We start from the raw sequence: 27,997 nt of genomic DNA, 5'->3' as shown, positions 1-27,997 counted from the left end.
GAGGCGTCAGGGAAGGTGGGAGGACGGAAAAGGAAATTAAAAGCTCTTGGGAACTGAATTGTGGTAACGGAACCTTAGGAGGCTGGGTTGGAAATCGAGTAGGAAGGAAGAGAGGATGCTCCGTTGGGACATGTGACCAGAAGTTAGGGGCTGCAGCGGCGCTGGCTTTAGGTGAACGACGTGGTGAGGAGTGGGTTTCGGGCATGAGAAGTCACAGGGCCGTTTCCTAGTCTCTCCCTTCACTTCTTTGGGTCTTCTCAGAGAAAGAAGGCTGCGGTGGGTAGGCTGGGGGCGGAGACTATCAGGAAGAGGTAGGCCGAAGTTCTGCCCAGAATACACGCCATGTGGTGGACGCTGGTTGGGAGTCTCTTCTGGAAAGAGTCTGTCAGCTCTTGGGGAAGGGAAGGGCGAGAGCTGAGCGCCTGCCGGGTGCTAAACGAAATGAGAGATACTATGATGGGCCCTAGTACCTCTGGAAAAGTTTTCCTGAGTCCCCTGTGATACAGCAACCTTCATAGTATAGTGTTAAGAATTCCAAGTTCTGAAGGTAGACCTGCATTATAATCCTGGATTCACTAATTTTCGGTATGGCATTGAGGAAGTGACTTAACCTCTTCTGCTCTCCTGAAAAATGGGAAACATGCAAACTACTTTGTACAATGCAGGCACATAGCAAAAACACAAGTCTGTATTCGCTATATCCCTTGATCTTTGTGTCTGAACCCCACTTTGCAGCACTTTTATTGTGACATAATATTGTGCCATTTGTTTTATTCTTTTGTGACTATAAGGAGCTCCAGGAGCTCCTAGCCTCTCTATTCACTTCTTTGGGTCTTCTAGGAGGAAGAAGGCTGGGGTGGGTAGGTTGGGGGCGGAGACAATTAGGAAGAGGTAGGCTAGCTCTTTTTATCTTTTAGTGCGTTACCTGCCACATGCTGTTTCTGTCAGACTTTGTTAAAGACAGTAAATGAATGTATGAATGAGTCAAGGAAAAACATCTAAAAACGTGAATACATAAAATTAAGAGGGATAGAGTGTAATATTATGGCCATTTGGAGGAAAAAAACTCTGTCTGTACCTGTGTCTATATGGGTATGGGGTTGCTGTTCCAAAGTGCATTCATGAAAGATGTGGATGTAGGGCTTGGGCAAAACCTCCAAGACTAAAATTTGGAAGTAATACAATAGGAAGTGAAATACAGATCCAGGAGACGGATTTGATACAGAAGGTTCAGAGGAAGTAGTTGTTTTGTTAGATTTTAGAAGAACTAAGGGAAAGAACTCTTCTCTGTATACAGAAAATTACTTCTCCCACTGAAACACACCCAAGTATATGCCCAGCCTTCATGAAAGTGAACAGAGAAACGAAGCGCCTTTATGTGGGTGGCCTTAGCCAGGACATTTCTGAGGCAGACCTACAAAATCAGTTCAGCAGATTTGGAGAAGTTTCGGATGTGGAGATCATCACACGGAAAGATGACCAAGGTAAATTTATGGTCCTTCACTGGGTAGTTATAGGCAGACATAACTCAGGTTAAGTGCTAGAAAATAAAACAACCCCAAGATAAATGTTAGCTCTGAACACCAAAAGTTTTAAGTGATGTTGTGGAGGTATAATGTGTGATGTGGAACTTGACCAGAATTTGTTTCTGAAATAAGAAAAAATTCCAAATTCTAAAACATCTGATTTCAGAAACATATTAACTTCCAGTTTTGAGAACTAGAATTTTCTAACATGGATTAAGTGTCCCGTTAAGTAGACCATCACTAGCATACAATCAAAATATTTCCTTAACTGACTACTGGACATTTTCTTCTTTTTTTTTTTTTGGAATATTTTGATAATTATGCTTATTTTTATAGCCAATAAAAAAAAACAAGGTTTATCTTTGAAATAATAAGTTTTCAAGAGCTATTTTTTTTTTTAATTTAGAAACAACCGTTTTTACATTGCTCTCTGGATAAGAATTTAAATAAATTGTTTTTTTGTTTTTTGTTTTTTGTTTTTTTTTTTTAAGGAAACCCACAGAAAGTTTTTGCATATATCAACATCAGTGTAGCAGAAGCGGACCTGAAAAAATGTAAGATCATCATATATTTTCTATACTATTTGCCAGTTTGTATCACTCTGTAACTTGGAATAACTTTGGTTCTAAATCTAAACCTCCACAGCCGTTTTTTACGTTATCCAGAGGGACAGCAGTGATCAAGAGAATTCCAGTATCGTATAACTCAGCAGGTTTAGGTCCATTCCATTTGGCATCAGCAGACATGGTAGCACTTTACTGGTGGGTTTACTTAAAACTGCTATTCTCAAATATTTTGGACAAGGGACCAAACTTTCATAGAAACTGCCTGTTGCATATATCCCACTGAATATCATGCCACATTCCCCCTCAGTCTGATCATTTCTTTGACAGCTAATCCTTGTCACTAAACACTCTTGAGGGGGCTTTAAAATACACCCTTGTAAGACCATATCCTTGAAATTGTGAAATCTCTTGTTGATAAGTTTAGTAAAGTCAAGGGCAAACAGTGGCCTTCAATGAAGAATGGGAGATAATCCATACTGCTGCTGACACAGTAACATATTCTAGTTATTTGGAGGCCAAAAAGTGAAAAAAGACACGGAAAATAAGTAAAGGGAACATGCTAATAGAGGAAGAGGGCAATCAGTCTTTTGTAATTTCATCTGTGAAAAGATTGCTTTATTCTATTTTACATTGAGGAATATATGTGACAAATGTGAAGTTGTGGTTAAGAATACATCAACTAGGCTTTGCGACCTGTGGCAAGTTACTTAAACTTCTCAGCCCAAGTTTGCTTATGTGATGAATGACAAAAGATAGTGCTTGCCTCATAATATTTCTGTGAGAATTAAATTAAATGATACATTTGCAATACTTTGGGAGGCTAAGGCAGGTGGATCACTTGAGGTCAGGAGTTTGAGACCAGCCTGGCCAACATGGTGAAACCCCATCTTTACTAAAAATACCAAAATTAGCTGGGTGTGGTGGCAGGCACCTGTAGTCCCAGCTACTTGGGAGGCTGAGACAGGAGAATCACCAGGGAGGCAGAGGTTGCAGTGAGCCAAGATAGTGCCACTGCACTCCAGCCTGGGCGACAGAAGGACACTCTGTCTCAAAAAGAAAAGATATATTTGTACTTAGTATAGTATCTACCACCTACAAAATTCTGTTAATGGTATTATTAAGGAAGCTGACGGCAGATGCTCAGAGAAATCAATTACTACGGCATAGTAATTCAAACAGTTCAGTCACTCATAGTTAATTCATCTGCAAGTTCTACAGTGATAATTAGTATGAGGTGATAAATAAAATTAAGGTGCTGTAGGATTCCAGAGTGTCCTCTGATTCACCTGAAAAGATGATTGTTTTATAGTTACAGGAAATAACAATAAAATATACATTAAATATCAGTTATTCAGAGGTTCCTGACATTTGTTTATAAACAAATTGCAAATAAATTTTGCTTTACTTTTTACACATTTTGCCTCATTCCAATCTAGTAACACTGTGAGATAGGGAGTGTAAAGACTCTTTTGGTAAGTTGTCAAGATGAAACAAGAGCCTAGGCTCCCTCTCTCCAGGTCTCATTTCTTTTCTTCCACTTCCCCTGGATCTCTTTGTGATAAACAAGCCTGCTTTTCTTGATACTAAATAATTAGAAAAAGCACAAGCTGAAATATATTTTTGCATTGCCATGTACTTGTAATAATTCTTTACTTTATAGGTATGTCTGTTTTAAATAAAACAAAATGGAAAGGTGGAACATTACAAATTCAACTAGCAAAAGAAAGCTTTCTGCACAGGTAAGTTTTGCTCCACATGGATTTAAGCCCTATTTTTTTTATATTGTAAGTGGTTTTATATATTTACTTATTTCAAATTATCAAGTAATATAGTATTATATTCTTAACAAATTCAAACATTATAAATAGAGCTGAAATCCCTTTCAACTCTGAATCCCCTTCACCCCAGACAAACAAAAAGGATAATTTCATGCATTTACGTATGTATATAATAAGCTATAAAAGTATATATGTACTTATTTTCTCTTTGTTAATGAGCTATAAAAGCATATATGTACTTATTTTCTCTTTGTTAACACACCCTTTTGTGGCAATGTAGATCTTCTCCCTTTATAACAATTGTTAGTACTATTTCAGAAAATGGTTATACCACAGTGTAGTGGTCCCTTCCCACTGATGACTGTTTCTACTTTTTCATGGTCATAGATGATCCTGGAGCACGTATCCTATGTATATGCAGGTGTTTCTCTCAGTTTATATCAGAAAATGGAGTTGCTGAATCTTAGCATTGTCTGCATTTAAATTTTAGTAGACTACTAAATTGCATATGTTGATTTTGACTGTTAATGCTAGTGTCATACCAAAATATAAAGGAAATAGGAGATCACTGTATGACAGGCATAAGAGTGATTATGCAAGTGATTTAAGAGCAAGACAATGTATTATAAAAACCATTAGAGCTTTTAAAATCCTAAAGGTATTTTCAGGAAGAAAAGGTATTGTTAGTTGGGGAGTTTTCAAAATAGGAAACAATTTAAGAATATACAGATAGAGGCCAGGCACGGTGGCTCACGCCTGTAATCCCAGCACTTTGGGAGGCCGAGGCAGGTGGATCACCTGAGGTCAGGAGTTCAAGACCAGCCTGGCTAAAGTGGTGAAACCCCGTCTCTACTAAAAATACAAAAATTAGCTGGGTGTGGTCGTGGGCGCCTATAATCCCAGCTACTTGGGAGGCTGAGGCAGGAGAATCACTTGAACCTGGGAGGCGGAGGTTGCAGTGAGCCTACATTGTGCCATTGCACTCCAGCCTGGGCAACAGGAGTGAAACTCTTGTCTCAAAAAAAAAAAAAAAAAAAGAATATACAGGTAGAATGACCAGGAGAGTTGATAAGCTTGTTCCAGACCAATGAAATGTAACAAGAACAGATATATTCTAAAACAAGTGGCAAGCAACCTACTTTGATGCATGTTTTGGGGGACTGGCCTTATGAAAAGGGTGAGAATTTGATTTTGTTCTTCAGCTGAAGCCTAGGACTGTGAACAGGGTGGTTATATACCTTTCATTCCACAGCAGTTGCCAGCCTACTGTGTGCAGGCACTGGAGCCCCATGCTGAGCAGGTTGAGCACACAGTGCTGCTGCTTGGAGTATCTGCGTGGATATGCCTGAGAAGCATGGGTCTGATGGTTGTTCTGGGACATAAAGGAGACAGACCAGAGGCAAAGAGGCCAGTGAGGACTGCTCTGTGCAGTTGTCCAGGCCTGAAGAAGGTGGCGGTGATTTGAATCAGAAGAGGTGGCATTCTCTTCATTAGGAGGATATGGATAATCAAGACCTAACAAATTGGGCTCCGAAAGATACCTTCATCATGGGGAAGAGTGAATGGAGAGAAGATAATATAAAATGCCAAACGTATATAAATTGAAAGGGGAAAATTGAGAGAACTTGCGATCCATGGTCTTGGTCTTCCATAAAGGGGAACTGGGACATCCACTGGAGCAGAGCACAGGTGTAAGCATGCATGTCAGGGATTTGGAAGACTGACTGTAGTGTAGTGGATGGGCTAGGAAAAGAACCCTCATGCTCTGGTGAGACAGCCCTGACAGCACAGCTTGTCACTGCTGTCCAACCGTATAGCTCAGTTGCTGGTGGTAAGGGACTGGTCAATAAACTACAGTAGATTGATGGAAAGGCATGTTGTACAGCAATCATAGTGATGTTTTCAAAGAACGTATAAGTTGATAAATGAAGTGTACCCAACTGTGCTTATGATATTTGGATTACATTATAAAATATGTATATTTACATATAGAACAAAGATGAAGTTAAGTAAACAAAATATTAACAAGATGAGGGATAAGGAATATGTTTTGTTTTCTTAACGGTTCTGTCTCCCAGTATTCTATAATAAAAACATATTGTATGTTCAGATAAGTAGGTAAGCTATTATGCTACTAAGAAAGCATTTTTGTTTTATTTTGGTTTTTAATACTACAAAGCTGTTTATAGTGCTCATTTAGGCACACCTAAAGTGAAATAACCATTTTACGTGGCTGATTATTTTGACTCTTTTATTTGTATTTTCTTTTTGATTCAGATTGGCCCAAGAGAGAGAAGCAGCAAAAGCTAAGAAAGAAGAATCAACAACAGGTAACACCAACTTGTTAGAAAAGACAGGAGGAGTGGATTTCCATATGAAAGCTGTGCCAGGGACAGAAGTGCCAGGGCATAAGGTGAGTCTTCTCTGTAGCCTGAGCCAATTACATGGTCTTGGAAACTGATGCCTGAGATCACGTGATTGTGGGTGTCATGTCTAAAACCAGTTACTCTTTTCCCCTTTCTTGGAGGCAATTAACATAGATAGGACTTTATGATTTTCAAGGTGCATTTACAACTCTTAGGTAAGCATAGTTCTCCATCATTTTACAGAGAAAGAAATCAAAACTCAAGCAGAGGTGGACTTTCAAGGGACATAGGTAGCAAGGAATACAGGCAGGTCCCAAGTTTGCCTGTTCAAATTAGCAGCCAGTGTTTTTTGTAAACCATCTTACACGGTTTACTTGGGATTGATAGCTGCTCCAAATCTTCCTTTTTTTTTCTTTCCTCTCACAATTTTTCTCTTTGGTAACTCTTATTTCATTGTCAGAAAACTAAACCCAACAGTAATCATAGCCCACTGATTTTTTTGTTGTATTTACCTAATACTGTTATTAAATCTTTTCCATTTGTGTCACATATAGTAAATAAATTCTTTTTTTTTCTTTTAGAATTGGGTTGTTAGCAAATTTGGAAGAGTCTTACCTGTTCTTCACCTTAAAAATCAACATAAACGTAAAATATCCTTTGGCCTCTCAAAGTAATTATTTACCACAGTAATGGATACTTGTAAAATACCTTTAGCATTTCACTGTCTCTTATCAGTGAATCTTTAGGTGTTTGTTTGCGTGTTCCCAGTTTCTTGGTACTCACCTACATGTATGAAACAATTAGAGCATGAGAAAATGGATTGAGGTTTTATACAATTAAGTAATTCAAATGAGTGCCAAAGAAGCAGGTTGGTTTATTAATTTATTCATATTGTCATACATGGATTCAAAGCCATTGCTGAAGGAGCTAAAGAGGGGTGAGAGACCCAGAGACCATCATTAAAGAAGGCTTTAGAATTGAGGTAGGTTTTGAATTAATAGAAGTGATGGGAAGTAGTCTTGGGAGTAGGAATAGTAGATAAAAATATGTGGGCAAGCACGAGGATGGTGGGTTGAGAAATAGTTTGGAGCAGAGTGTGAGCAAATTCTAATGCCTATTCAGTGAGATCACATTGTCTAAGACCTTGAAGACCTGGTATCATGGAATTCTGACCAGTGTGTCTTAATGTATTCTTTTTTTTTTTTATCTTTTTTTTTTTTTTTTTTTTTGAGATGGAGTCTTGCTCTGTCCCCAGGCTGGAGTGCAGTGGCACAATCTCGGCTCACTGCAGCCTCTGCCTCCTGGGTTCAAGCAATTCCCCTGCCTCAGCCTCCCAAGTAGCTGGGACTACAGGTGTGTGCCACCATGCCTGGCTAATTTTTTTGTGTTTTTACTAGAGACGGGGTTTCACCATGTTGGCCAGGATGGTCTTGATCTCCTAACCTTGTGATCTGCCCACCTTGGCCTCCCAAAGAGCTGGGATTACAGGCATGAGCCACTGCACCTGACCGTCTTGATGTATTCTTTAGCTTGTAACCCTGGTGTCAGTCAGTAAGGGAAACAGTAGCAGGTATTTGAAACAGAGGGATTATAATATATGCAGTTAGTTAAACAAGTGCTGGAGGAGCAAAAGCCAAAGGTCAGATTCCCCACTGATTGACAACTGCAGTAAACCACTACCCCACTGGGACTAGAGAAGCAAAAACGTGTGTCCTCCGAGCTCACAGCTACTGTGCCACTGAAACCACTACTACCTGAATCCAGGCCCTAGTTGCACCGGACATAGCTGTGACCTCTGCCCTCCCTACAAGTGGCTCAAAGTCAGGAAAGTACTGATTTCTTCTTTTCCACTTTCCAGCTTTCCACCAATGGCAGCTGCTGATGGCAAAGAGGAAGATATTGAAGGACAGTAGAGACAATAGACACTTTTTGGCACACCTCACATATAACTGGCACATATAAGTAGTTATTGAAAAAAGGGACTTAATCGCTTAAGGTGGGGTGCAGTGGCTCACACCTGTAATCCCAGCACTTTGGGAGGCCACTGGAGGATCACTTCAGCCCAGGTGTTTGCGACCAGTCTAGGCAACATAGTGAGACTGTAACTCTACAAAAAATATTAGTAAAAGAAAAATCAGGCTGGTCCCGGTGGCACATGCCTGCGGTCCCTGCCACTGGGGAGGCTGAGTTGGGAGGATCACTTGAGCCTGGAAGGTTGAAGCTGTATTGAGCCACGATCATGCCGTGGCACTCCAGCCTGGGTAGCAGTGAAACCCTGTCTCAAAACAAAAAAGAGTGATAGCTTAAAGCACCTTAATACTTGCCTATTCATATGCTTTAGGGAATCAGCAAATGACAGCCATCATTACAACACATCGATGTTAACTAGAATCTTTCCTGGATAATGTCAAAATAGGCCTGGTAAAGATTTATTAGATTTTTTTTAATTTTTAATTTTTATTTTTAAGACAGGTTCTCACCATGTTGCCCAGGCTGGTCTCGAACTCCTGGGCTCATGTAATTGGCCAACCTCGGCCTCCCAAAGTGCTGGGATTACAGGCATGAGCCACCGTACCCAGGCCAGCTTTCTAATAAAGACCTAAAAATGTTGCAGAGAGTGAGTTCATGTGAAGTGGATGTTATTCAGCTAGGAGAATCAGAGTTAGGATGAGTAAGAACTGAGAGGACAGAAATAGCCAAAAGAGTTTGAGAGTAAAGGACACACATGTGGCCATGTCCTCTGGGTTCTCCTGAACCCAGAACTTTGCTTTACTGTATCAGTTCGATGGTTGGATTTCTGTGATTTACAGAAAATAGCCCTGAGACCTGTGTACCTATAATATAATCTGAATAGGTTTGCTATAATATCTATATACACTCCGAGTAATTTCTGCCAACTAATAGTGGTGGTACTAGACTTTAACTCAGCAAATGTCATAGAAAGCTCAGTTTCTTAGACCCTGAAAGGTAACCTAGTTAAGTCCTCATTTTCTTTTACAGGAAACTGAAAGGGGGGGGGGGGAAATGACTTATTTGAGATTAAGCAATATTTTTTGTATCAAAGATTGATGAGTTTTCCTAAAACCAAGTGCTTTAGTTTTGTTTCTTGACTTGCGTAACGTCATCAAATATGATCCCTCAAAATACTGCCACAACCTGAAGAAGATAGGGGAGGATTTCTCAAACACCATTCCTATATCCAGCCTGACTTGGGAATTAGAAGGAGGGAATGACCCTATGAGTAAGAAACGGCGAGGAGAGTTCTCTGACTTTCATGGCCCTCCCAAGAAGATAATAAAAGTGCAGAAGGATGAGAGTTCCACTGGGTCTCTGGCCATGAGTACAAGGCCCAGGAGGGTAATAGAGAGACCACCCTTAACACAGCAACAGGCTGCACAAAAAAGAACTTGTGATTCCATTACTCCTTCTAAATCATCTCCTGTACCTGTTTCTGATACTCAGAAACTTAAAAATCTACCTTTTAAGACTTCTGGCTTGGAAACTGCCAAGAAGAGAAACAGCATTTCTGATGATGATACTGATTCTGAAAATGAATTGAGAATGATGATTGCGAAAGAGGAAAACTTACAGAGAACTACACAACCCTCAATTAATGAATCTGAAAACGATCCTTTTGAAGTTGTAAGGGACGATTTCAAATCAGGCGTTCACAAACTGCATTCTTTAATAGGTTTAGGTATCAAAAATCATGTCTCTTGCCATGATAGTGATGATGATATTATGAGAAATGATTGTGAGTATGACTCAGGAGATACAGATGAAATTATTGCAATGAAAAAAAATGTTGCTAAGGTCAAAAACAGTACAGAATTTTCACAAATGGAAAAATCTACGAAGAAAACTTCTTTCAAAAACAGAGAAAACTGTGAGCTTTCTGATCACTGTATTAAACTACAAAAAAGAAAAAGCAATGTAGAGTCAGCCCTCAGTCATGGATTAAAGTCTCTTAATCGTAAATCTCCCTCTCACTCCAGTAGCAGTGAAGATGCTGATTCTGCATCAGAATTAGCTGACTCTGAAGGAGGTGAGGAGTATAATGCCATGATGAAAAACTGCCTTCGTGTGAATCTCACTTTAGCTGATTTGGAACAATTGGCTGGCAGTGATCTGAAGGTTCCAAATGAAGATACTGAGAGTGATGGACCAGAAACCACCACCCAATGCAAGTTTGACAGAGGCTTCAAGAGCCCCAAGACTCCCACTGGCCTCCGCAGAGGCCGACAGTGTATTCGTCCTGCGGAGATTGTGGCTTCCCTGTTAGAAGGAGAGGAGAACACCTGTGGCAAACAGAAACCAAAGGAAAACAATTTAAAGCCAAAATTTCAGGCTTTCAAGGGAGTAGGCTGTCTATATGAAAAGGAGTCAATGAAAAAATCCTTGAAAGACAGTGTTGCCTCTAACAATATTAATAAAGATCAGAATTCCATGAAACATGAGGATCCCAGTATCATATCCATGGAAGATGGGTCCCCATATGTTAATGGCTCATTAGGTGAAGTGACTCCATGCCAACATGCAAAGAAGGCGAATGGCCCAAACTATATTCAGCCTCAAAAAAGACAGACCACTTTTGAGAGCCAGGATCGCAAGGCAGTGTCCCCTAGCAGTTCTGAAAAGAGAAGTAAGAATCCTATTTCTAGGCCGTTAGAAGGTAAGAAGTCCTTAAGTCTTAGTGCAAAGACTCACAACATAGGCTTTGACAAAGACAGCTGCCATAGTACCACAAAGACAGAAGCTTCACAGGAAGAGCGGTCTGATTCAAGCAGCCTCACATCTCTCAAGAAATCACCAAAGGTCTCATCCAAGGACACTCGGGAAATCAAAACTGATTTCTCACTTTCTATTAGTAATTCGTCAGATCTGAGTGCTAAAGATAAGCATGCTGAAGACAATGAGAAGCGTTTGGCAGCCTTGGAAGCGAGGCAAAAAGCAAAAGAAGTGCAGAAGAAGCTGGTGCATAATGCTCTGGCAAATTTGGTGAGTATATTTTCAATGTATGGATTTAACAAGAACTCAGAAAGTTCAGCTTTTCTTTCCCATGAAGTTAGGTGTGCCCCCATAGAGCTGATTGTCTTGGTGTTCACCAGTTTCATGTTTTGGTTCTTGAGTTAGCTTTTTCATCTGGTTTATCTGAAAATTTCTTTATAATTTTCTTTCATTTAGAAGCTATACCTGGTATAGTTAAGTAATATATTCAAATGTGTCTGAATTTACATATAAATCACTTGTCAAGTGATTTATACCTTGCCAAGTCTTGCCAAGATTTACTGTAATGGGCTTTTGTTCATTCTTCTAACAATTGTTAAGTACACCTTTATAGTAAGTGCCAGATTTATAGTATGAGGATGGTGATCTTGCCTTTCATACAGTTTTTGGCTCATGGTGTGGCATGCTGACAGTCACAGTTCAGTTACACAGGGCCAGGAGGGGGTTGTGCCCCTGTGCCTTGGCAGCACGCAGGAGACACACTAAGTCAGTTGGGAGCTTCTGTAGTCTGAGCTGAGTGGTAGGAAAAGATTTGTGGGAATTGGTCAGGCCCAGGTAAAAGGGTGGAAAGGGAGCAGAAAGGCTTTCATTCTAGGAAAAAGGAACCGTTTATACAAGGGTGAATGTTTTCAATCAGTGTAATTAAAACTTATACAGCATGAGATGGCAAGAAATGAGGCTAGTGGTTTCATTTTGTTCATAAAATGAAAAGAGAGTGAAGAATTTTAAGCAAAGGAGAGAAGATTAATTGTGTCTATTTTGGAACAGGAGTTGACAAACTACACCTCAAAGGCCATCCAGCCCATGACCTATTTATGTACAGCCTTCAAGCTAAAAATAGTTTTTGAATACAGAACAAAGACGATATGTGGCCTGCAAAGCCTAACATATTTACTCTGGCCTTTTACAGAAAAAGTTTGTCAACCTCTGTTTGGGAGAGATCCTTCAGACCATGATGAAAACAAATCGAACGGGTCCGTCTGTAACCAAGGAGAGCCTTTGGGGAGGTGGAAAGTCAAAACCATAACAACAGCAATGGGAATAGATTGACTGAATTGATACCAAGAAGTTTAATTGATAGGACTTGGTGATAACTGGATAGGGATAGAAAGAGGAATTGTAAGTTTCTGTCTTAGGCAAATAAACAGATGGTGATGGCATTCACTAGATAAGGAAAAAGGGCAGGAAGTAGACTTGGCAGGGGAAGGGAGTGATAGGTTTAGACATGTTCAGTTTGAGATTGGGTTGTTCTAAGACGCAATGCTTTTTTTTTTCTTCCAATATTTATTTTAGGTTCTGGGGGTATATGTGCAGGTTTGTTACATGGGTAAGCTGTGTGTCTTGGAGGTTCGGTGTACAGATTATTTTGTCACCCAGATAATCAGCATAGTACCCAATAGGTGGTTTTTCTTTTCTTTTCTTTTTTTTTTTTTTTTGAGATGGAGTTTTGCTCTTGTTGCCCAGGCTGGAGTACAATGGTGTGATCTCGGCTCACTGCAATCTCCGCCTCCTGGGTTCAAGCAATTCTCCTGCCTCAGCCTCCTGAGTAGCTGGGATTACAGGCACCTGCCACCACGCCCAGCTAATTTTTATATTTGTGGTAGAGATGGGGTTTCACCATGTTGGCCAGGCTGGTCTCAAATTCCTGACCTCACGTGATCCGCCTGTCTTGGCCTCCCAAAGTGTTGGGATTACAGGCGTGAGCTACTGTGCCCGGCCCAGTAGGTGGCTTTTCAATCCTTACTCTCTTTCCACCCTCCACCCTCAAGTAGACCCCAGTGTTGATTGTTCTTTTTTTTTTTTTTTTTTTTTTTACAGGGTCTCACTCTGTCACCCTGGGGTGCAGTGGTATGATCTCAGCTCACTGCAACCTCCATCTCCCAGGCTCAAGCAATTCTCCCACCTCAGCCTGCTGAGTAGCTGGGACTACAGTCACGTGCCACCATGCCCAGCTAATTTTTGTGTTTTTGTAGAGATGGGGTTTCACCATGTCACCTAGGCTGGTCTCGAACTCCTAAGCTCAAGCAATCAGCCTGCCTTGGCCTCCCAAAGTGCTGGGATTTCAGGTGTCAACCACTGTACCTGGCCTATTGCTCCCCCATGTGTACTCAACATTTAGCTCCCACTTATAAGTGAGAGCATGCAGTATTTGGTTTTCTGTTCCTGTATTAATTTGTTTAGGATAGTAGCCTCCAGCACCATCAATGTGGCTGTAAGGGACATGATTGCATTCTTTTTTTATGACTGCATAATATTTCATGGGGCATGTGTACCACATTTTCTTTATCCAGTCCACCATTGATGGGCATCTAGGTTGATTTCGTGTCTTTGCTATTATGAATAGTACTCCAATAAACATATGTGTGCATGTGTCTTTATGATAGAATGATTTATATTCCTTTGGGCAAATATCCACTAATGGGGTTGTAGGTCAAATGATAGTTTTGTTTTAAGTTCTTTGAGAAATCGCCAAACTGCTTTCCACTGTGGGTGAATGAATTTACATTCCCACCAGCAGTATATAAGCATTTCCCTTTCTCTGCAACCTTGCCAGCATCTGTTATATTTTGACTTTTCAGTAATAGCCATTTTGACTGGTGTGAGATGGTATCTCATTGTGGTTTTGATTTGCATTCCTCTAATGATCAGTGATGTTGAGCATTTTTTTGTATGCTTGTTGGCCATGTGTTTGTCTTTTGAGAAGTGTCTGCTGTGTCCTTTGCCCATTTTTCACTAGGGTTGTTTGTTTTTTGCTTGTTGATTTGTTTAAGTTCCTTATAGATTCTGGGTATTAGACCTTTGTCAGATGCATAGTTTGCAAATATTTTCTCCCATTCTGTACGTTGTCTGTTTACTTTGTTGATAGTTTTTCTTTTGCTGTGCAGAAGCTCTTTAGTTTAATTAGATCCCACTTGTCAATTTTGGATTTTGTTGCAATTGCTTTTGGAGTCTTCATCATAAATCTTTTTAAGATGCAATGCTTTCGATGGCCTCCCTAGGATGGTCATCCAGAGGATAAGCCAACGCACATCATCTTCGGTTCTGACAGTGAATGTGAAACAGAGGAGACATCGACTCAGGAGCAGAGCCATCCAGGAGAGGAATGGGTGAAAGTAAGAAGTTCAGGATGTCTCTGTGGACATTCATCTACTTCTGCAGATCCACACCACAAACAACTGGCAATCTCAACATAAAACCCTCCTGAGAGCCCCAATGAGACCCAGGGCTTGCCAGGTCACCTCATATTGAGACTACAGGGGTCTTGGAGATTTTTATATATGAACCTATATTCTCCACAACATCTGCAGCATGACATCAATATTAGTGAAACACTACAAAAACTGTTCTTGCATGTAATAACTACCTCCCCAAATCCAGGCTTCAGTGGGGAGCCTCTGGATTAGTGATCCCAGAGGCCAGTTAGATTTCACTGAGTCAGGAATTTCCACCTGACCCGCCATTTACTCATTCCTGGTAGATGAGTCTGGGTTACTGGCTTTCAATCTGAGGGAGAAGATTACGTTATGAAGGGAAATACTGCTTGTTTGCCTCTGCTATTAATAAATGTTGTGTTTCTTCACAGGAGTCTATGGGTAAAACATCAGGGAAGCTGTTTGATAGCAGTGATGATGAGGAATCTGATTCTGAAGATGACAGTAATAGGTTCAAAATTAAACCTCAGTTTGAGGGCAGAGCTGGACAGAAGGTTAGTGAAGACTGAAAATAATTAAACTTGCAGCATGTCCTTATTTTTTGACATAGTCCTTAAATCTGGGTAAATGCAGGCAGACCTTAACCTACATTATAGCATCGGGGTGTTTATTTGGAGAGTGAGTCTTCTGTGATCCTCTCTGAGTGGTTCATAAGTAGATGGAGGTAGGCAAACATCTTAATGTAGTGAATTTCAGTGTGTGGGGAGGTGTACATTGACAGTCTTCGTCAGAAGCAATTTCTTGGGAATGTGGCTATCAATTATGTATGTTTTCTGTCTGTGTAGCTCATGGATTTACAGTCGCACTTTGGCACTGATGACAGATTCCGCATGGACTCTCGATTTCTAGAAACTGACAGTGAAGAGGAACAGGAAGGTAAATGCTTCATTGTCCAGAGTCCTGATGTCGTATCTGGGGACACTGAGAAATCACCTAGTATACCTCCTTTGTTTAACACATGAAGAAACTCTCCATCCCAAGACATTGGATTGAGGAGTTTATAATCAAATGTACAGTTAATACTAAGTTTGTTTGTACATAGTAATTTAGGAAAATTTAATTACTTAGAGCTGCCAGAAAGGAAAGAAAAAAATAACATCCACCAAAGGTACCATTTTCCTCTATCCCATCCTTGGCATGAGAAGAAGTTGAGTTTCCTACCTGGCAGCCTGTGTCAGTGGATCAGCAGGTTCTGGGTGAAGCCATGGAAGATGGTTAAGTCACTCTTGGCTTTCTAAAAGGAAGAGTGTTCATCGTCCTCCAGTGTGCATACCTGGTGCAGATTATTTTTTAAAGCTGTGTATCACTGAATGCCATTCTACTTGAATTTATCCCTGTTTGAATGTATCTAAGAGTAATGATGCTATCAGAAGCATCCTAATTCTACTTCTTTTCACTTACTGTAGCATTTTTCACAGCAGTACTTCCAGTCTTTTTCTACAGGACCTTCTCCTCTTACCCTTTTAAAAATACCTTACCTCTTACGTCGCTGGCTTGAATGAGCTCCCTAATTCCCTCTCCTAATCTCAGAACTTCTCTGCCCTTCTTTTTTTTTCTCCTTCCTGAGTTAATCTAATCTGCATTTTAATCCTCACCATTCCTACTTCCTATTACCCCTTTCATCACTTGCATTTTCATTCTTCTCCTTCTAGCTTCTTCCTTTTTCTACAGACATAGTTAGGTCTTGTGGTCCCAAAAAAGCCATTCCTCTAACCATGCCAGTTTTCAAGTTTGTACTCCATCTCTCTTTCAGTTCTAAATTTGAAGTGAAAAAGTAAATTACATCTAATTCAGTAGCAGTTGGCTTTTTATTGAAAACAATCTGTGATTTGATCTTCTCAATTCTTTGAGGTGATTATTAACAGTGTTGGACTGTTTCAGGAAACCAAGGTTCAGAGAGTTTTAAAATGAATTCTCTAGGGTCCTCCCAAATTCTGTTTCAGTGCTGAGATTACAGGCATGAGCCACTGTAGCTGGCCCTTTTCCAACTTTTGAAAGCACAATGTTTGTCTATCCTGCAAGCAGCAGCACAGCCAGCCTCCATCACCTTGAGTCCTTTCCAGCATTGTATTCTACTTGACTTTCTCACTCAAAACTCCATGTTGAAAACACAAGAATGAACAGAACCTGGAGACTAACCTTCATTTAGAAGGTACATAGAGAGGTTATTTTCTTAACTTCTGCCAATTTTTTCTGTTTCTTTACAACTCTTTCGGTGTGTGTTCCCTCAAAGCCATAAACAACTTGTCCTCCAAGTGCAGTGGCATTGTCTCCAATGACATCCTCTTCAGCTAACCTACAGCATATGTCACTGTTGATCATCCCTTCTTGAAATGTTCACTGTGCTTCCAATTGCATCATAACTTCCTGGTTTTCTTAACTCTTTATTCCTAATTTTTCTTTTGCCTCCAAATATGGGTTCTTCCCAGGGTTCTGTAAGTCCCTATAGCTTTAGCCTTCACTTGCACATGAGTATTTTTCAAATTTGGATCTTCTTTCTTCCTTGCTGTTCTGCTGAGCTCCCAACTGGTCTTAAATGCCTGTTGAATATTTTCCACAGGCTTTCCTGAGTTTGTGTTAAAACTCAGCAAGTCCAAACCAGCTCTTCTTAACCTTTCTGCGTTGATGGCGTGTCCATTCTTAGAATCTCTGTTGTTGTTGTTTTCTTGCCTTCTCAACATTTTATTTTTATTTTTTTGGAGACAGGATCTCACTGTGTTCCTCAGGCTGGAGTGCAGTGGCACAGTCATAGCTTACTGTAACCTCAAACTCAGTCTCTCTAGTAGCTAGGACTACAGGCATGTGCCACCATGTCCAGCTAATTTTTGTATTTTCATAGAGACAGGGTCTCGCTGTGTTGCCTAGGCGGGTCTCAAACTCCTGGCCTCAAGTGATCCTCCTGCCTCAGCTTCCCAAAGTGCTGAGATTATAGGCATGGAACCACTGCACCAGACCCCTTCCCAAATTTTGAGGCACAACGTTTTGTCTCAAGTAAGCAGCACAGCCAGCCTATATCACCTTGAGCCTTTTTCAGCATTATAATCTACTTCCCTAATGCTTATTAGATTAAAATTTAAATTGATGTTTTTGATAGTCAAAAGTTGTTGAAATTAGCAGTTTCAACCTAATGCAGTGTAAACTTTTTGTACTTTATTATTTCAATATATGTGTTCGTTTTGTTTCCAACACCTAGCATGCTTTCCTACCACCTCTAGGGATTCAACTCTATCTTTCCTACCTCATAACTCTACCTAGTTTATAAAGCATCTTTTGATTCAGTTAAACACTATCTCAACTTCCTTTGAACCCTTAGAAACTTTGGGGGCATCCCTGTAGAGTACTTAAATCAGCATTTTATTCTAGTTTCTGTTAGTTGGTTATTTATATCCTGCAGTAAGTTGAAAGAGTCATACAGGCTTAGACTACTTTTGTATTTCTGTAATCCAAACTAGCTGTTTAACTTTATTCTGTGATATTTTGTCTGTTTGTAGTAGTTGAGGATAGTAGCTTGTAAAAGTCCATGATGCCTTAGTATGTGTAGGGCATATGGTTTTTTTCCCATAATACTTGTTATTGAATCAAAGACTGAAACAACTATCCACTAATATCTTATATTGTCAGATATACCATTACCATTTTTCACTGTCTTTATCATTTTTAGATTTACGTAATTTAGATTATGTTTAGAATGTTAAAAAAATCAAAGAGTCTATAATCACTGTAGTTATTAGTATCTTGCTCTATTACATTTGTCGATCTTTACCTTAAAAGTTTTAGACTTGCTACTGAAAGCCATTAAATTCAGACTTTCATAATTAGGAACAGAAGTAGGACTTTTCATTGTCTGGTCACGCAGACTTTCTGAGTTTGCTATGGCTGAGGGTCTTGGGATATGGAGGTTAGTGAAATGAGGTTAAAGTTTCTTCTTCCTTTCTTAATGGATTTTGAACATGTTTAGGTACTTGGTAAATATTTGATGATTGAGACTTCTCAGGCTGTGTTTTCCAAGAGAGTATTAATTATCCTTTTTCCTCAAAGAGGTAAATGAAAAGAAAGCTGCTGAGGAAGAAGAGCTTGCTGAAGAAAAAATGAAAGCCCTGAATGTTGTACAAAGTGTTTTGCAAATCAACTTAAGCAGTTCTACAAACAGAGGATCAGTAGCTGCTAAGAAATTTAAGTATGTTTTATGTTCCATCCCATTCTACCATATCATCCTTTGCCATAAATGTCTTCTTGAACTCAATTTAAAACTAGGCCTCTTTTAATGGCCTGGGGAGGCAGCTGGCAATATGTATCAGACCCTTAAAAATACACTTGCCTTTGACCCAGTGATTCACTTCAAGGAACTAATCTTAAATTATTTCTGTATTTATACACTTAGGTGTCATAGCAGCATCGCTTTCATTAGTGAAACAAGTGGGAAACAGTTTAAATAGTAACTGTAAAAGTATTTATATAAATGTAATTGTTATGGAAATTTTCAGGCATGAAATTTAGAGAGACTAATGAAAGCCCTGTATACCATCATTACCTGTACACCAGGTAATGAAAGCCCTGTACACCATCACCTAGCTTTTACAGTCACCAACATGTGACCAGTGTTCTCTTCTATACCTTTATCCAACCCCTACTTTACACAATGAAATGTTTTATGCAAATCCCAGATAGTATATCATTTTATCTGTATGTATTTTAGTATGTTTAAAATCATTTTAAAAGCTAAAAAAAATCCAGGAAATCTCAAAAGTAGGTAGTTTAAAATATTTTTTTGGCCGGGCATGGTGGCTCACACCTGTAATCCTAGCACTTTGGGAGGCTCAGGTGGGCAGATCACCTGAAATCAGGAGCTGGAGAGCAGCCTGGCCAACATGGTGAAACCCCGTCTCTACTAAAAATATAAAAATTAGCCGGGCATGGTGGCACATGCCTGTAATCCCAGCTACTTGGGAGGCTGAGGCAGGAGAATCACTTGAACTTGGGAGGCGGAGGTTGCAGTGAGCCAAGATCACGCCATTGCACTGCAGCCTGGGCAACACAGTGAGACTCTGTCTCCAAGAAAAATATATGTATATATTATTTCTAGTAAGATCCTAGTTATCTGATGTTATATGGCTTCTTCTTGCTGCAAAATTAGAATCTTCCTAGTGCTGAATTATAATTTGCTACTTACTTTTTGTATTAGTGTTCTGTTTTTATCTCTTCCAACCTCCCTTCCTTTTTTTACATAGGGACATCATACATTATGATCCAACGAAGCAAGACCATGCCACTTACGAAAGAAAAAGAGATGATAAACCAAAAGAAAGGTAAGTAGAGCTACTTCTTTTAGCAATAGGATCATGTAAATTAATCTCATTTCAGACAATTAAAAATGTAGGTAGGAACCAATATCCTACTCATTGGTCCCACTGTATTAAGATTGGTGGGGTAGGGGTAGTGCAGGTAGAGTTAGAAAGGAATTATTGATGTGGTGGAGGAGGTCTTACCTTTTAACAGAGGAATCTATAAATGATATGTACTCCTACTCTAGTATGATGCCTTTTATTTGTATTAGTTTCTTGTGTCTTCTGTAGCTACCACAAACTTAGTTACTTAAAATCACAAAAATTATTTCTTTACAGTTCTGGAACCTAGAAGTCCCAAATTAAGATAGTGAACAGGTTATGTTCCTTCTAGAGGTTCAGGGAAACAAAGCTGTTTTATGCCTCTCCTAGTTTCTAGTGACTGCCACCAATCCTTTGGTGTTCCTTGGCTTGAGACTACATTACTCCCATTTCTGCCTCTATCTTCACATGGCCTCTTCTTTTCTGTCTCTCCTCTTTGTGCTTCTTATAAGGACACTTGTGATAGCATTCAGGGCCCACTTGGATAATCCTGGATGGGCTCCTCATCTCAGGACCCTTAACTTAATATCTCTGCAAGACCCCTTATCTAAATAATGTTAACATTCACAGGTTTCAGGAATTAGGACATGGACATAGCTTTTGGGGGGCAACCATTCAACCATCTAGTGTGGTAGGAGCTTCTGTTTCCTATAGATGTGCAGTCAGTTGGATAAACATGGCGAATATATGGAGCAACCAGTAACAGCTTGGTTTAAATCCTTCATTTTCCAACTGCTAATAGCCACGAAAATCACAAAAGGCAGTGTGGTATCTTGAATTGAATCTTGAAACAACAGGACAATTTGTGGAGAAACTGGTGAAATCAAAACAATGTCTGAGTTTAGTTAGTGGTAATCTACCAATGTTAATCTTCTAATTTTGACAATTATATCCTAGTTACATACACACATAATTACATTAGAGAAAACAAAGTGAAGGCTATTTAGGAACTCTACTATTTTCGTTACTTTCTGTAAACCCAAAAATTGTTCCAAAATTATTCTTTTAAAAAGAATCACATTTTAGACTAAAGTAGAATATTAATATTCCCTCCAATGTAGGATACATGTGTGTTATTTCAGATAATCCGTATTGAACAAATAGGATATGTTTACCCCCTCCCTATACCCCTAAGAAGTCTCATCGCTTTACATCAGCTCAAAATCCAGGATGTCATCATTCAGATCAGATCTAAGTACAGATGAGGCTTCTCTGTTATTCCTTGAGTACAGTACCTTGAGTGCAGTTCTGTTTGATAAGACCTATGAACTAAAAAAGCAAGTTATCTACCCTTCCTCCAATATAGAGCGGTGGAACAGGCATTGGATAACCACTATAGGTACTGTCCAATGAAAGAAAACAGGCACAAAGGAGTCACATGTCCATAGTAACTCTGAAATCTAGATAGACAAATGTTGGAAGGTCTTTGATTAGGACTGAGGGCCTAGGAATAATTCTTCCTGACCGTTGAGTTGGCTTTCTGGATCATCCTTCTCTTTTCATAAGTGCTGGCACAGGTTTACAGCTGAGTAGTTTTCTCAACCTGCTTTTTGCTTATAGAAATTTGGGAGTCCAAAAGCCTGTTCATTTTGAAATGTTCCTGTACCTACCAGTCCAGTCTAGTGGTATTTCTGATAATATAATTCTCTTAAAATCTTCATAGGTTATCTGTGAATCTTCTTGGAATTCACTCTGTTAGATGAAAGTCACACAAATCATTTTGAGATAAGCCTTTTTTGTTGTTTTTTTAACCCTGGGCTTCTACTGAAACTGCTGAGAGATAATGCCTCTAACCTCCATAGAAGCCCTATTGTTTGAACAATTGAAGTTTATTTTCTTTTTTGTATAATCTTAGAGACAGGGTCTTGCTCTGTCACCTGGCTGGAGTGCAGTGGCACAATCATAGCTCACTGTAGCCTTGAACTCCTGGGCTCAAGTGGTCCTCCCACCTCAGCCTCCCACATAGCTGGAACTGCAGGTGTGCACCACTGTTCCTGGGTAACAGTTGGAAGCTTCTTATCTCTTTTTAGGGTCTTAACAAAAAATTTTGTTTTATTTTTAGACCGAGGTCTATAAATTTTTCTGTGACAGGCAAGATAGTAAATAGATAAGACTTTGCAGGCCAGACCATCTCTGCTGTGATGACTCCACTCTACCTTTGTAAAAGAAAACCAGCCATAGGCAATATGTAAACAAATGAGCAAGGCTGTGTGCTGATAAAACTATTAAAGGACACTGAAATTTTCATTTCATGTAATTTTTTCATGAAATGATGTTTGTTTTTCCCCCTATCATTTCAAATGATAAAAAAAATTCCTTAACTTGCAGTTCAGACATAAGTAGGCAGTAGCCTGGACTTGGCCCATGGACTATAGTTTGCCAACCTCTTCTTTAGACCATGTTTTTCTGAGGCTGTCATAGAGTTGATCTTTGCTTAGAAGCCCTTTCTTAAATTTCATGTCATTTGCCTTCTGGAGATTAGGAGTCTTCAAAACCATGAATTCCTGGCTCCCTTTAAAAAAAAAAATTCCTCCCTTTAGTTTCATTCTCTCCTCTCTTATTTCACTGTAATCAGTAAGATGAAACCAGAATATACCTTTAACACTTCCCTGGACATCTCCTTAGCTAGATCACCCAGCTAATTAGGTACATTTTCCATTTTCCACAGTACACACAATGCAGTTGACAGTGTTGCTAAACTTTCTACCACCATGTAACAAGGATTCCCTCTTCTCCAGTTTCCAATAGGATTTACCTTATTTTTCTCTTAAGCCCTTACCTGCAACCTTCTCAAAGGCCATATGGTTTCTACTAACAGTTTTTCAAGGTCCTTCTAGCTTTTGCTGTGATCTTAGTCTCAGAAGTTATATGTCATCCCATTTGGCTTACTCTGTCCATTAAAAGAGTCACTAAGTCCAGCTCACACTCAAGGGATGAGGGAATTAACTTCCACCCCTTGAAGGAAGAAGTAACAAAGAGTTTTTGGACAAATTTTAAAGCCACCACATGGTGGTTAAATGATAATCACTTGGAACTGCCTACCATTTTTTATAGAGCTTGGTTTCCTAAGAGGCATATCTGTCTTAAAACCTAACCAGGTTGGTTTATTTACCGAAATACTAAAAGTTTCTCTCTTTGATATGGTCTCTACCACTAAGAATGGTTATTTAGGATATCCTGTTCACTTATTATTTTACGTAGTACATTACAAACTTTGGCCTGGTCTTCGAGGAAAAAGGATTTTAATATTTTCTTAGCTCAAAATTCAGTATTGGAAACTGCCAAGTAACTTTTTGTCCCAGATCAAAGAGAAAAGCATATTCATTCCTAAATATAGAGATTTATGGTAATATAAAAATTTCATTTCAAAAGAGACTATACATATTTATAATTAATTTCTACAACTGATTTACAATTTTACCAGTTACTGGTAAAATTCCCAGTATCTTAGAAGTCATGTGGCTTACAGTTTTCATTTTGCCTATGAGAAAACTGAGGCCTAGTGAAGCTAAGTGATTTCCTTACTTATACCTAGGTGTATAGTTTAGGCATAATTTCTGAAATGTAGTTCAGAGAATGATAGAATATGATTCATGCAGCTGTTTGAGATTTGTGTAAAAAAAGCTTATTGATCAAGATTTTGCTTCTATTAGTAGAGTTCTATATGTAGAGTTTTACTTATTTTATTTCTCTATTTATAAGTAGAGTTTTATATCCTGGTTGTTGAAAGGACAGAATTAAAGTTGTCCAAGATTTTTTCTTTTCTTGATTTCTGGAAATTTCCCAAAACTTGTTTCTTTGTGATGCACATGTCTACATATGTCATTTCAGTAAAGCAAAACGAAAAAAGAAAAGGGAGGAAGCTGAGAAACTACCTGAGGTGTCTAAAGAAATGTATTATAATATTGCTATGGATCTGAAAGAAATATTCCAAACTACAAAATATACCAGTGAAAAGGAAGAGGGCACACCCTGGAATGAGGACTGTGGTAAAGAGAAACCTGAGGAAATCCAGGACCCTGCAGCTCTGACCAGTGACGCTGAGCAGCCCAGCGGGTTCACGTTCTCTTTTTTTGATTCAGACACTAAAGACATAAAGGAAGGTACTTTTCTTTTTTCCCATACTTTTTTATTTTATTCAGTTTGAACTTAATTGATTGAATCTGCATTAAGTGTAACAGATTTCATGTTAGCTGAAGAAAGGACTCTTTCTTCTACCTAGAAGATTTGAGATTTAGTGTCACAGGATCATAAACACGATGTTCCTGAAGCTGTGAAAGAAACTATTTTTGCATTTAAGGAAGCAAACCTCTACTAGCTGCCATATGAAGGGAAGCCAGAGAATAATGTACAGCATCTTTTCTGTTAAGTAAAACGTCATGAAGAAGTATAGTAAATCACATAAAGAGCTTTGTATCTTAAATGAAGCTGAAGATGCTATGACTTATGGAAAACTAGTGCTATATATGATAAGATAAAAGAAGATATAGGTAACCTTGGTTTTATACAAATATGCCATGTCATCAATATGCCAGTTATTGCACAGTTTATCCTTGAAGATTTGCCAAAACCTAGAGAGAAGTATAAACACTAGTACATACAGTTTTGCATTTCATTTCAAGAGGTTTACCTCTAAAGGCCAACATGGGCCACAGGTTAAAAAACACCTGACCTGTTCCTCACCCAGGGTTCCAGCTTTCTGGAAGTTCCCACTGTAACAGCAGGTAATACCTATACAGAATAATACACACATACCTAACTACAATGATTCTACTTTAAAGATCAGCAGTTAAAATAGCATACATGTGTTTGGTAGATTAAAAAAATTTTTTTTTTTTTTTTTGGAGACAGAGTCTCTGTCACCCAGGCTGGAGTGCAGTGGTGCAATCTCAGTTCACTAGCAGATAATACCAACTCCATGGTACTTTAAAAGGAAGTATAACAATCTAGTAGTTGTTCAAAAAGTATTGCAAATAAGACTTCATTTTCTTGTCTATATAAACTGTTGAGTAGAGTTGGCATGATGTAAATAGTAACTATAGTTTTTCTAACTTTGAGAGCAAAACGTGAGAAATTGACCTTGAAACGAGTCCTAAAGACACCAGCAACTTGAAAGATGTTTTTTAAGTACTTGGGAAATTTTGAAGACTTGTGAGGTGATTGTCCTGATCTTATAGCAGTAGTTTTTTCAGCAGTTCTAGCAAAAAGTTTTGGGTATTGAAAATGTAAAGATATATTCCTTTTCTCATTTATAAATAGACAAGAGGGAAACCTGATTTCCCTGTATCATATTATATTTTAGGCTTCTCATGCAAGCACAGATGCCATGGTTATTTTAGGTGTCATTTTTAAAAATTATATAGCTCATTTATAAACCTTTATTTTTTAAACCTTTTTTATATTACTGCTGTCCTTATCAGATCATTCTAGCAATGCCAGAATTATGATAGTGGCTTCTGAAAATATTTGAAAAATCTAAAAAGATGATACTACCTATTTTTTTGATACTATTTTAAATTAATGATTAACATATTGGAACTTTAGATATGTCTACATGGTAAAAGTAATCAAATGAATGTGTTCAGAAATACTTGGCTGTGGAGTTACAATCCCATCATCTTTTGTTGTCATAATGATGTAGAGACCTACAGAGTTGAAACAGTGAAACCTGGAAAGATTGTCTGGCAGGAAGACCCTCGTTTACAAGACAGCAGTTCAGAAGAGGAAGATGTTACTGAAGAAACAGATCACAAAAAGTCCAGTCCTGGGTAAACAATTTGTTTCTTTGCAGGCATAGTTCATAATTTGTAAAATCTGAATTAGACATACTTTAGAAATATTTTAGCTTCTCTTCACATGACAACTAAATTGTCTTAGCTTCTTTTTTTTTTTTTTTTTGAGACGGAGTGTTGCTCTGTCGCCCAGGCTGCAGTGCAATGGCATGATCTCAGCTCACTGCAACCTCCGCCTCCTGGATTCAAGCAATTCTCCTGTCCCAGCCTCCCAAGTAGCTGGGATTACAGGCACGTGCCAACCACACCTGGCTAATTTTTGTATTTTTAGTAGAGGCGAGGTTTCACCATGTTGGCCAGGCTGGTTTCGAACTCCTGACCTCAAGTAATCTGCCCACCTTGGCCTCCCAAAGTGCTAGGATTACAGGCGTGAGCCACTGAGCCTGGACATCTCAGTTTCTTTAGAGTGTTCTCTAGCCTTTTTATAATGGAGAGTGTGTTTCCTTTTCCATGAGATTTGGATAGCACTAAGGGGAAGATAGTTTGTGCATAGAAAAGGGAAGGTGGCCTGACAGTGAAGTCACTGGTCTGGAAACAGGATGTCGCAGTTGACTGGGTGCCTACCCATGGGAGGCACTGGCAAATGGGGTAGCAATGGTGGGAGTGAGAGTATCAGCAACCAACACAGGAAAGATAGAGGTTCTACTTAAACAAGTCTTCATTATCAAAGCTTCAGATAGAAGAATGTTAGAGGGAGGGTTGTTTTAATTCAGGGCAAAATGCACAAAATACAAAGCAGATATATTTAAGAGTCTCGCTCACCTGGATTCTAGAGGGAAATGAAAAAAGATATATTTATGTTTTGAATGTAAATATTTCTTCTTAAATATTGAAATTAAACCAACCAATACCTATTTTTCTCTCTCCTTTGTCCCTTTCTTTTCAGAGAAGCATCATTACTTAAGAAAGAGACCACTAGATTTTTCTTTTTCTCTAAGAATGATGAAAGACTTCAAGGTCAGTCCATTTTTTTCATCAAATTACATACATAGAACAGGTAATAATACAGCTACAGTAATTCACATCCAGGAATTTTGACCGTTGGTAATGTCCTGTGGTTTAACCCCATTTGTTCACACTGAAGAATGTTAACTTGTAAAGCTATCAAGGTCTGAGAGCTCCCCACTCACCACTCTTTGCCCGCTCATTCTCATCAACAAAGGCTTGTTTTGTTCCAAGGGCTTCCTTAGATGTTAGACATATAAAACCCCTAAGTTTTCGTGCCATAAATTCCATGTGAAAACTCAGGCTGTTGGGGAGCTCATTTCTTAAAGCCTAGCATAAAAAAAGTTACATAATAGTAAATGATATATATAAACAGTAAAAGCAATATTATATTTTTCATTTGGAAAGAAAAAATACTAATTTTTGAAAATAGGTAGAAACTGAGGGAAAAGAATGATCTTAACTGGTATTCGAGACCTTGATAATGCCAACACTTAGAATATTACCAATTTTAGTAGTAGTTTGCTGCCTCATCTTTCTTCTTTTTCCCCTAGTAGGTTCTGACTTATTCTGGAGAGGAGTAGGAAGTAATATGAGCAGGAACTCTTGGGAGGCCAGAACAACCAACCTGCGTATGGTGAGTAATTGTTTCTCCATATTATTTCCTAAAATAGACATGTTGTTCCCTATCTAGAATTACAGTGCTGGAAGGGAACTCATGAATGGTATAGGTGAGGAGACTGCAGACTGGCTCAACTGAGTGACTGGTCTCAGAATCCAGCCAAGCCTATTAAGTAACACGAAAGCATCAGATTTTTAAAGACTGAATTATAGTTCCCATTATAAACAGTTAATGCCAAAAATGCCAGTATCCCCTCTTCATTTCAAAAGAGCACTTTCAAAATAGGTTTCCACAGCCCTGACAGTGAGAATAACCTAAGTTTTACTTCTATCTACTGAACATCTTAAAAACCATTTGTTTATTGCTAACAAAGTCTTTTTTTCTTCCCTAGGATTGTCGAAAGAAACATAAAGACGCAAAAAGGAAAATGAAACCAAAATAATAAGTGTCAGTTGGTTTTGATACTGAATGTGAACAAGGCTCACCTAAGGAAACTGACCCAGAAAACAGTTTTAGCTGACAAAGAAGAAATTTCAGAGTGAAGGAATTTTAAAAATCTGGCTGACGGAATATCATTCTGGTTGCCATCTTTTTCTGTGGAAGTCCTCTGCATTTCTTCCTAAGTAATTACTTCAAAAATTAAATTCAACTTCTTAAAAAGGAAGAACAAGATAGTCCTTGAAAATACTTTTTGTATATAATCTCTTTGCCCTCTATCCTGAGTAACTAATGGACATCTTCTCATGCAAGGTTTATGTGAAGCCTTTTTTAATAAATGAGTCAAAGCACTTGTATTTTC

The 27,997-nt window shown here is 38.9% G+C and overlaps 1 protein-coding gene across 8 annotated transcripts; it reads left to right on the top strand.

The window, feature by feature from the left end:
- The first annotated feature begins 50 nt into the window (after positions 1-50).
- NOL8 (nucleolar protein 8) lies at positions 51-27,986 on the top strand. 8 transcript variants are annotated; one of them, XM_031014468.3, is made up of 17 exons: positions 51-171; positions 1,298-1,484; positions 2,018-2,080; positions 3,753-3,831; positions 6,148-6,283; positions 6,818-6,886; positions 9,357-11,234; positions 14,243-14,356; positions 14,827-14,949; positions 15,241-15,331; positions 18,494-18,632; positions 19,684-19,761; positions 23,671-23,942; positions 25,481-25,607; positions 26,518-26,588; positions 27,131-27,213; positions 27,590-27,986. In XM_031014468.3, exons 2-17 carry the CDS (start codon positions 1,346-1,348, stop codon positions 27,638-27,640), a joined length of 3,513 nt encoding a protein of 1,170 aa, XP_030870328.3. In that variant the 5' UTR covers positions 51-171; positions 1,298-1,345; the 3' UTR covers positions 27,641-27,986. The 8 variants fall into 8 exon arrangements, with proteins under 8 accessions (XP_030870328.3, XP_030870329.3, XP_030870326.3 ...); XM_031014469.3 differs by having other exon boundaries at positions 104-183; positions 27,134-27,213; XM_031014466.3 differs by having other exon boundaries at positions 104-183.
- The last annotated feature ends 11 nt before the right edge of the window (positions 27,987-27,997 follow it).

This window comes from Gorilla gorilla, chromosome 13, assembly GCF_029281585.2.
Source record: "Gorilla gorilla gorilla isolate KB3781 chromosome 13, NHGRI_mGorGor1-v2.1_pri, whole genome shotgun sequence".
NCBI classification, from domain to species: domain Eukaryota; kingdom Metazoa; phylum Chordata; class Mammalia; order Primates; family Hominidae; genus Gorilla; species Gorilla gorilla.
This window is presented reverse-complemented; position numbering and strand designations above follow the sequence as displayed.

What these genes read in the sequence shown, in the direction of transcription:
- NOL8 (XM_031014468.3), top strand. Translation starts at nt 1,346, where the DNA reads ATGAAAGTGAACAGAGAAACGAAGCGCCTTTATGTGGGTGGCCTTAGC. An exon ending in AGAAGCGGACCTGAAAAAAT is followed by an intron (nt 2,081 to 3,752) that starts GTAAGATCATCA and finishes TTTACTTTATAG; the next exon opens with GTATGTCTGTTTTAAATAAA. An exon ending in ATAATGCTCTGGCAAATTTG is followed by an intron (nt 11,235 to 14,242) that starts GTGAGTATATTT and finishes TGGCCTCCCTAG; the next exon opens with GATGGTCATCCAGAGGATAA.